This window comes from Myripristis murdjan, chromosome 6 (genome assembly GCF_902150065.1).
Source record: "Myripristis murdjan chromosome 6, fMyrMur1.1, whole genome shotgun sequence".
Lineage (NCBI taxonomy): Eukaryota > Metazoa > Chordata > Actinopteri > Holocentriformes > Holocentridae > Myripristis > Myripristis murdjan.
Window position 1 is genome coordinate 22,134,698 of NC_043985.1, and position 10,961 is coordinate 22,145,658.

At 38.3% G+C, this 10,961-nt stretch overlaps 1 protein-coding gene across 2 annotated transcripts; it reads right to left on the minus strand.

The window, feature by feature from the left end:
- Positions 1-2,180: 2,180 nt before the first annotated feature.
- On the minus strand, positions 2,181-10,098 carry LOC115361147 (transmembrane protein 53). Of its 2 annotated transcripts, none has more exons than XM_030054466.1 (4): positions 9,979-10,098; positions 8,248-8,489; positions 6,756-7,002; positions 2,181-5,611 (listed from the first exon to the last, which is right to left on the minus strand). In XM_030054466.1, exons 2-4 carry the CDS (start codon positions 8,482-8,484, stop codon positions 5,250-5,252), a joined length of 846 nt encoding a protein of 281 aa, XP_029910326.1. In that variant the 5' UTR covers positions 8,485-8,489; positions 9,979-10,098; the 3' UTR covers positions 2,181-5,249. The 2 variants fall into 2 exon arrangements, with proteins under 2 accessions (XP_029910326.1, XP_029910325.1); XM_030054465.1 differs by having other exon boundaries at positions 8,248-8,524.
- Between the last annotated feature and the right edge of the window lie 863 nt (positions 10,099-10,961).

The following is a 10,961-nucleotide window of genomic DNA, read 5'->3' on the forward strand; positions in this document are numbered from 1 at the left end:
AAGAGGAAATTGTTTAATTTGATTAATGTCGGGACGACATTTATTTTGTAGGGGAGTGTGTGACAAGTTGAAATAATGATATTAATAAGCTGATAAGTTAAAAAGATTGCAAGTTCATAGTCTGTAATACGATTGAAATGCTGTGATGATGTTTAAAATGATCATATGGTCATGAGAAACAAATTCATAAGATGTGTTTTAAAATGGGTTAAAAACATAAAAATAACTCATGGTAAGTTTACAAAGGGTTAAAAAGGTAAAACGCTAAAAAGTCTAACTAATTCATTGTTTATTTCATTTTTCATTGTTAAAAATTCAGATGTAACAGTGTTATCAGTGATTGACAATGTTGTCTTGATCCACTCGTCTAAGATTGATTACTCAGGCGTTCACCTGCTTACCAAGGGGAATCGCGGTATTTTCCTCATTGCAGTAAACCTTGTTACTGAGGAAACACCACTCTGATCACTCTCGTGATTATTTCTCCCCTTATTCAGGTATGTTGCTAATATTTCATCACTAAACGTGTTGTGATTATTTTCTAACATGTTGAGGATATTTTTGAGTGTTTATATACGAACTTTTGAGTAAGTAAAAGTAAGTTTTGTCGAGTGCGGTAACGAGTGCAAGTGTTTTGCTAGCTTACATGTGCGTGGTAGAAATGGATTTTGCACTATTGTTTCTACTGTTTATTTGATGAATATTATGAGTTTTCTGAGAGTTTTCTGACTTAAAATTACATGTTATGTACCAGTGAGAGTGAAAAGGGATGAGTAATGTCTCTAAAAAAATACGTTTTGTTGTGACTGAAAAAAGAATATTTCAGCGTATTTGTCTGTAGCGACCCCTTCAGGTTTTTGTTTTAATGTGATTTTTGTTGCACAGAATCCCTTAAATGCCTTTATGCTGCACTAAAGATATGAGTGATTTTGCACATAACATATCTATATTTTGTTTCTGAATGAAGATAATTTTCAGTCCATGTTAAATATATTTCAGGGCTCAGTTTTCACTTTGTCATTTATACAATTAACAGAGCAGGCATAGTCTATGAAGAAATTCAGTGATGTAAAATGTTTTACTTTTTTTCATAATGAGACTGTGTTGTTCAGGAAAAAGAATATGTTTTGTATGCTATGGCATTTGACCTGTAGTGTAAGAATTATTTTCAAATTGATGTGTATATTTTTTTATTGCATTGCAGTAAATCTTGTTACTGAGGAAACACCACTCTAATCACACTCGTGATTATTTCTCCCCTTATTCAGGGGCGTAACAATTACACTGTGCACAGATGCAAACTTTGTAAGGCTTATGTTTGGTTTAATTGTCTTTTGGCCTATAGGTGGGACAAGCACTGACTTATGGAAATCTGATAGAAACATGGCCAGACGACCTCACTGGATTACAGTGTGAATCAATTAGATTTAGCCTCGGCTACTTCAAGCAATGTTTCAAGTACTTCAGCTCCTGCTTCAGTTCCTGCTTTAATTACTTCAAGAACCTGCTCAAATACCTCAAGTCCGGCTTAAGATACTTAAATTATTTCAGCTGCTGACTATTTCAAGGATCGGTTTAAACACTTTGGCCATTGCATGAAAAACTTCAGATGTGCACTTTTTTCCACTTATGGCAGGCACGCGGCCTTTTCCACCTACCCTATATCACATCATTGGCTTTTGATGTTTTATGTTTGAGGAAACGGAGAGGAGTCCCTGATGCTCTAGGAAATGTTTGATACTGCAAAACTCAAGCAAGACAAGATATCACTAATTACAAGACTGACTATAACTCCCATGAACAGATGGGTCTTCATTAAAAACATCTGGCAGAATTGGCATCAGTCCTCACATACACGCATATAAACAATAAATAATAAATAAATAAGTTAAAGTTCTTTCAGGTGCAACTTTGATCTTTTTTGTATTAAGGCAAAATTTAATATTTATATATTTATGTCGATCCGTTGCTTTTTTTCTGTGGGCATAGTTTTTACCTGTATGCCCAGGAGAGATCCCAAGGTGGAATAAAAGTCATGTAACAAAATAGTGTGGAAATACTTTATATTGCTGCTGCCACATTTCAGAACAGAACTGAATGTTAAAACTCACTTTCATTTCAAATACATTTTTTAATTTTCCATATAAACGTCCCTAAAAGGAAGAAAAAACAACAACAAAGATACACAGCACCACAACAAGTTGCCATCACTTTTATTCCAAAATAAGACACAGGCTCAAAAATGTGTTGACAACATTTTGTGAGTGTGGTGAGTGATGCCTAGGTAGCACGTCTTCGTTACAAAAAAAGACACACAGTTGCACCATGAGGTGGTTTCACGTTCAAAAACAACTTTCAAAGACCTCTTTTGTCATACTTCATGAACAATAGAAACATCTGCACAAAGCCTACTTCAATATATATTTCAAGACTAACTCCTTCCACCTTTGGTTGCATGTGGCATTGCTGTTGATTTATGCAGGTTTATCAATGTGCAGACGGCACATAGGAGAGAACAGACCCAAAGATTTGCCAGAGATTTGTAGATTTTGAAATATGTACAACTGCTATTCAAATAACTGTAACTATAGGAAACAAGATTCATTATGCACCCTGGAATGGTAACTGGTACATAATAGTATTCAGTAGCTCCATGGTTGAGAGCAGCTTGAAATAGCACAATAATAATTTTAGATTCAATGCAACCATTTAAGTGCAAAGGTAAACATAGTGCAAAGATGACAGTACAGTACATGGTCAAGAATTTGATCTGAGTGCTGATATAAATAAACTTTTGCATAAGTGGTAAACTGGATGAGCACTCCTACACCAACATACTTGATACCCACCCACCCTTTATAACCAGTGATGCTGCTAGTAGCAAAGATGTAAATAACAGTGCCGTGCTGACTGTGGGCAAAGAGGGCTTGTCTCTGGAAAGCTCCACTACCTGATAAATCTTCTTGTGGCATTTTGGGTCTAATTCTGTTGGATTTGATATTCATTCACAGGAGAAGCACAGGGGTAAATGTGTAAACCCAGATTCAGAGGTAAAAGACAACGCGAGACCCACTGAGGGCATGTAAGAGAAACATAAGATGACAAGTCATTGCTTCCGCAAAATAATAATAAAACAGCATTTCATTTTTAGTTACACCACACTGTGAAATAGCATAGATCTGATAAAAAGACACACAACCATCAACAATCTAATAGTTTAGGATCATAACTAAATTACTTATCTCATTTATGCAAAGGCTTTTGGTGGTGATATACTCCCTTGTCAGACCTACAGAATGTAAGCTTTTGTCACAATTTGCATATTTTGTGCCTACATTCTTTCATATACCTTGAATTACCACTCCGACACTAATCTATTAAAGATTATCTATTGATAAACAACATTCCACGCCTCCATGTAATGATAACAAGTTCCAGTTCACTTCCATCAAGAGAATTATTAAAAGTTAATGCTAAATTGAGTCGGTCAATAAAAAAATAAAATAAGGTTGTGCAATGCGGAGTGAATATGATGTCTGACTAGAAGGTGAGATGCAACGTGTGCATGATATTTAAAAGTCGACAGAAATGACTCATAATTTCTGCTTCAGACGAAAGGTTTAGCGGATTAAATTATTGGTAAACCTCCTTTCTAAGTACTTGCAATAAAAAATAATAATAAAAAAAAGAATAAAAATAATCTCCAATGATCTCTAATTAATGGGAGCCTTCCTAAATACACAGATTCATAAAAAACAAGAAACTGAATATTTTTCTTAACATTGATTGTGACATTCAATGTTGAATGCTGGCTTCATTTACACAGCGTGCCAGCCATTCCCCTGAGTATTATCTGTAACAGAGTCAATATGTGGAATTTAAATGTACAACTTAAATACTATGTTTACATTATGTACGGCTTTTAAGGCATTTTGTTCGTGTTGCTATCCAGAGCCACCTACTTCAATAATATGCCTAATTTGCTACATGGTTACCTTACAAGCTACCACCGTGCAATAGATCAAACAAACATCCTTGTGCCCCTAAAGGAAAGGAAATAGAAAAGTACTATGTAAAGAAATATTAGAGGTAGAGATTGTACAAATAAACCAGACGGGGCCATTTTCAGAGATGTAGAAGAGGTAGATACAAGGAGATGGGGAGTGGGAGAGAAAGGTAAAAGAAAAGGGAAAGTAAAATGTTTCCTGAAGAGGTGAGTGTGTAAGTTAAAGCAGAAACAGGGACTTTTCTGTCCTGACTGTGGCGTTAAAGTCACTGCACCATTTGGAAGTCTGGAGATTTGGTGAAGAGAAAGTCAACCAACAATGCAGGATTGGACAGTTGTTAGAGGTTTGGATCCTGCACCAACGTCATATCCCAAATCCAGGTTTTGAATCTGATATAATCAGCAAAGCCAGTGGACGGAAAGTAGGAAATATTATATGGGAAAATGTAGGGCGGTTTAAGACAAGACGGACCATGGCATTCTGGATGAGCCATCATTCTCCAATACAGACAGTACTGTAAACATGCACGAAGCAGTTTTATCTGACCACTAGATGGCACTAAGAGCAGCAACAGCTTAGGATGTGAACTCCTTGCAGAGCATCTCCTCTCACATGCCCTCCCTGTCTCTACATAACAGCACCTCCAGACATGAAACTCATTTGCTATGTTATTGTTGAGCATTACTGTGTTCAGAGGGTGTGTTTTATCTGTTTTATGGATCCGGCTGTTGGAGATTATGTTTGGACCCCACCATGTGTATTTAAACACAACTATTATGATGGGAAACACTAGGAAAATAAGTGGTAATTGTCAAGGTCCATGTTTTTGCTTTTGGTGACATTTCACCAAAAGCAAAAAGTGTCAACAGTACTGAGACGCCTTTTTTCCTAATATTTTCCATAGATGAGGTTGAGTTTCTGTAGGTTTATGTACGCCTTTAATGTATTCCAAATAAAACCACTGTTGCTGCTGTCAGAAATATACAACGTATTACTTTATATGTGCTGCAGGATTTGAACTATTTGTAGAGACCTGGCAGTTATTGTAAAAGATTTCATTTACCGTTTCTAAATTAAAATCAGACATATTTAAATAACCATGTTGTGGATTATTACTTTAAATATATAACTGTCACTTCTATTATATTATGGTAGACAAAGTTTTTATTTACACGCGTACCTTAACAGAATTTTTTAATTTTAAGTTTAACCTCTCTGTACTGAACCTGTCTCCACAGTACATCACATCTTGGCCTTCAGAGGGGTGATGTTGAGGCTGTGGAGGAATGTCTCCAGGGTGGCCAGATACTCCTGCGGGTGCCTCTTCATGTGGCCTGCGTGCGTTGAATCTTCCCACTTCTTTGCTGTGACGTCCATCCCGCGTTTCTGCCAGAAGTCGATCAGCTCTTCCATAGCTCGTGGGTCACTCATCGGGTCGTTCTCGCAAAAGAAGAACAGAGCAGGCGCAGCGATGGGGGTATTCCAGAAGGCGTCAATGCTGATGTTGAAGTAGTCCACCGTTTGGCGTTTGAAGACTTCAAAGTATAACAGGCTGGCTTGTTTCACCAGACTCTCCCACTGAGGAAATACAGTCTTACCTAGACCTGGGCAGAGAACAGGGGAACGTCAGTTTCAGGCTTTGTCCTCTGCTCGCCATGTGTTTTACTGATTTCAAAGTTCATGATGCCCTTCCTGACTCTGTCACCTCTGCATCATTAGTGCCTATCATTAAGGACAAGGCTGGTAAACTACATAGCATGGATAATTATAGACCTATTGCCCTTGCTGGTATTCTCTCTAAACTGCTGGAAAAATCCCCCAAAAGTTGGAAATGTTTGCTCTCATCACTGATAATCAATTTGTCTTCAAAAGAAACCATGCCACTAACATGTGTTTCACTGAGGCATCTATAGCCTTTGACGGAATCAATTATGAAAAAATATATCTGAAAATGTTTGCTAGAGGTGTTGTTGGAAAATCTGTCATCATTTATCCTATGTATGCTGATGACCTGGTAATTTTTAGTCCATATACAGTAATGCTGGGCTGCAGCAGTTACTGAAGGTGTGCTCTCAGTATGGCAAAGATTATGATTTAATGATGATTTAATTTAATGACAAAAAAGTAATGTCATGACAGTCAGAAGTAGAGACGATAAGATTTTCTTTTTCTTTTTCATGCAAGGAAATAAAATACCTTGGTCATTTTCTCACTGATGATTTGAACGATGACAGAGATATTTATCAACAGTGTTGTAAACTAAATACTCAGGCCAATATATTGCAAGTGTAGTAGGTTCTGTGAAAGTAAAATGTTCATTATTTAGAGCACCCCTCAGTACACAGCTCATCTCTGGTGCAGCTACAGGAAAAGTGTTCTGCAGAGGTTTATGGTGGCTTACAATGATGCTATAAGGTTGCTGCTTCAGGTACCCAGATGGTATAGTGTCAGTCAACTGTTTGTGTAAATTCTAAGACAACTGATGTACAATTTTATGTCATTTGGATGAGTCAGACAACAGCATCATAGTGGCATTAACCAACCCTACAAAGCGCTGCTCTCAGTATTCATCAAGGCTCAGAAAACACTGGTGAGAGAGCCTGAACTGAATGATGAATTGTTGTGGTTTTATTTTGATCGTCCTATTTTTCCTTTTTTTATATACTATTTATATACCATGGACCCTCCAGTGTTACTTGCAAAGTGACATATCTTAAAGTGTAAAATCATGTCAAGCATTTGACTAACCTATAGCCATCTTCTCTAGTGAGCCCACCACCAAGCTATCATAGACATGGCCTTTGATCCTCTGTGTCAGCGCCTGGTATTTCTGTGAATCCCGGGACACATGCACCAGCAGCTGTGCAAATGTGTATCCACCAACAGAAAAGGCATGCACAAGAAGTGGACGTGTCACAAAGCGCTCATTCTGGAGCAATTCCAGGACCCTTGCCCCATTTTCCAGCCCCAGACGTGGCCACAGGAACTCTTTGACCTGGTGTAAAGAAAACAAACAAAAGGCATGAAGCAGTACTCTCCATTTGTTTCAGCACACCTCCAACCCCACCCCATCCACCCACCCACCACCTCCAAAGGCAAGTTTGTTTTATAGGGCTTATAAACCAGATGTCCTCAAATCAACCCAATTACAAATTCCACTTAGGCAGTTCACTATTCCTGCATACACACATTTTTTATGGATTTGCATGATTCACGTGGGTCACATTTTTAAGTCAGAAAAGCAGTAATTCCTAATTAATCAGGAAGAATTGCATCGCTGTCCACTGGCATGTCAAGATTTAGAAAATAGAAGCCAGAGGTTTAAAGCCCAAAGGAAACCCTGCTGAAGGCTGGGCAGACAAATAAGGTCTGTCCAGGCTAATCACTCCCACTTTGACCTTTACCTTGCCCTCAGCATACATAAGATAAATAATGATGACCTTGAACAAAAAGCAAGTGAATCTCATCTGCATGAAGGGCGGACAAAGAGGGAACAATGAAAACATTAATGTCCTGAAAGCAGTTCAACATGAGTGCTATGTGAGATCAATGAAATAGCACACTGTAGTAAAAACTGCAATTCAGTCTGAACTGGATAGAATACCATACATTAAACATTAAACAAGTAAGTGCAATATAAATCTGAACTGTTAACAGCAATATCTGAATATTATCATCATTTCCTAGTAAAATACATCAGTCATGCGCCCACACAAGCATACACACACATACTGGCTTTGTACTGCCATAGGCTTTATTTTGACCTACTGAGCTATTTGCAGGAGGACTAGTTCTTTTCATGAGTGTCTACGTTTGGATTTTAAAAGAAAATAGTTCACCCTGAATATTTTGTTTTATCCCAGTTGTGTTTGATTGTAGTATTACGGTCATTAGTTACTGCATACAACTTTTAATAACTGCTAGCATGTCACTTATGGATTATTATAGATAATAATATAATCTGTACTAAAATTAATGAAATGATTTGGGCTGTAAGTGAGTTATTTTCTTAGGTTTATTCACCAGTGGTGGCTGATGCAATCAAGGCAACCACTGGACAATCTTTAATGTTTTCCTGTTGATTTGCTCCAAACCCACACACTTGCATCTCTTATAATTGCCTTGTCATTGGTTCATAAGGATCATGATGATCATGAAATCTAAACAAATGACATTCCTTCAAATAATATGGATCTCTGAATCTGACTATAAATTTTAATGTTGTGAACAGTCGCTTTACCTCACTCTCCACCATGAGCACATCAAAGCCGCTGCGGAAGTAGATTTCACAATACTTGGACACAGCTTGCGGCCGCGAACCCAACCACGGCAGCATCAGCAGAAGGGGCTTATTTTGTGCAGAGGCTGGGGTCTGATTTTCAGAGGCAGGAGACGCTGACTCATTCAGGTAGAGAGTGATGTTCTTACTGAGGCGCTGGGCAGTAATGCCTCTGCTGATGGCTGCCCTGGCCAGCATAATAGCTGTTGGCAGGAGAGCAAGGTAATGGTGAGAGTCTCTGCAGAAAAGGGGGGAAACATGGAGAATACAAAGCTGAATGACAACAGGTGCAAAAACGGACACTGAAAAACACTTTAACTGCACAGTTTGTTTATAATAAACCGTGGGAGAATCGATGATAGATAGATAGATAGATAGATAGATAGATAGATAGATAGATAGATAGATAGATAGATATACTTTATTGATCCCAACCAGGGAAATTCTGGTGTTCCAGCAGCAACAGTAGAACATACAATAAAGTTAAATAAAAAAGAATAAAGGCTAAATATATACAATAAAGACTATAAAGACTAAAAACTAAAATATACAATAAGGGCTAACCTTAGAAAAAGAGATATGAGATGTGAAATATACAGATGTCAGATGATAATGAATATGACAATATGCAGATGGAACTGAAGTATATACATGATTGTATAAGGAGAGTTAGGATGAAAGCAGGAAACCAAGAACCAAGTGGCAGAACCTGACGCCCGGTACTGGGATTCAGGAACTAAACGACTTGATTCGGCCTCTGGGATGGGAGCAGTCATTCAACATTTAGTGCAAACAAACTCGCTGAACTTGTTAGCTGTTACTGTCTGTTTTTTTTTTTTTTTTTTTTTTGTCTGTTAACAGTTTCCATGGCATGTGTTAGACAGATATATCGTTTTGAGATTTTAATAATGATCCAGCTCTGAGATTCCCACCCACGGAAACTGGATTCAACTTCTATGTTTCCACCAACATATGATGACCATTATTCTAGGTTAACTATTCAACTGATGCAGACTTAATTAAAAAAAAAAATCTCCAGGACATGTTAAGAGAAACCAGTTGCACCAAAAGCTGAGAAGGAATGCAGTCTCAGTGTGAAACCGCAAGGCGTTGGCAGAGGTTTGTGCAAAAGAGCAGCCGAGGTGAATCACACAAATTTGCAAATAAACAGGCCTGGGATTTGCCGTTGTCGGCATTTGTTTGATCGGTGTGTCATCGAGATTTAATGTTCCAAAAAAACACACTAAAACATCTAACACATAAGAAATCACACAATGTTCCCTAGTGGTGGACAGAGTTTGTTTGGTGCGCATCGGGCTCACTGGCAAATGCAATAAGTCAATGCTCTCTGGGAAGTTGCTTCACATCCTCCTTTTTCTATCTATTCTACCTCAGCAAATTAATTAGCCATCACATCAGAACATTTCCAATGAACGAACAAGCATTTTTACCCCATGGCCAGCTCACAAAAGTTATATTACAAAGAAGACTTTAACTAAAGTTACTTGCTTAAAGGTTGAAACAGTATGAAGCCGCCTAACTTCGTTATGTAGCTGAGAGAAAATGCCTTGGTAACATCAGCGCCGACTGATGGAAAGTCCCTTTGCTAATTAGATGAATTTTGGCCACTTAATGTCTACTTAATGTCTGGCTAAACTATATTTAACTTAATATAGGTTTCCAGTTACAAACCTGGTCACAGATTACTGCTGTAGAAGGCGTCGTTTGCACTCGTCATCCGTCCCTCCTGAGGCTTTTTAAATTTCAATAGCTTTGTTGATAGAAACTAACCCCACCTCCTCATCTTCCACCTCCGCCTCACTCATCTTCTTCCTCTTTACTTTGGCAGCCGATTATAAGTCACGACTGCCACCTACTGCTGTGGAGCCTCGGCAACGCATAAAAAAACAAAATACCAGGATTGGGATAACAGCGCAATGAACAACATTGGCCTACACGTCCGATCCTGTTTCCACCTGGTATTAACATCCGTCCTCAAAAGTCAGAAATCACAAGCTGGTACCTCTAAGTACAGGTGCAAACAGCAGTGATGCGTTTTGAGAGGTGGCCTGGGACCCTTTTTTCCGAATCGCATTTGAGGTGTAAACAGGCAAGTGTCCCAGGACGGATTGAAGGACAGCTCTGGTCCAGCCCAGCAACCCCGATAATAGCCAGACCATCACTTTTCCAACAGAAAAAATATCCTGCCTGACTCTGCCCAGCACAGATCCACTGTCATCTGATGGACCAAATGCAAACTGAAGTGCAGGTTCCCTATAAAGCAGATGTTTGATGAATAAAAAACTACCTGGAGGATGGGAACTGCAGGGGACTCTGGGAGAGCTTAATAATATGACGTGCAATAAATTTTGGGTGGTCTCTAAAATATGTATTGACAACATGCAGTGTTTTTCTTCCATATAAAATTTGGAGGGGGTAGTCGTCATTAAGGTTTGTGACCAAGAAGGTAGTTGTCGACCAGATCAAAAGCTTTGGTCAAATTGTAGAGTACTTCATTATACCAAATTAAAGACATTTAATTCATTTTTGAAATCAAATGAAGTATTAGGGAAGCTGATGCCTGATTTCCCACTTGTTTGTTAGGTGTAGAACTTTCTAATTTGTTTATATGATAGTGTTGATTTTGAGGGTGTTTTTTTGTCTCTGTTAATAGA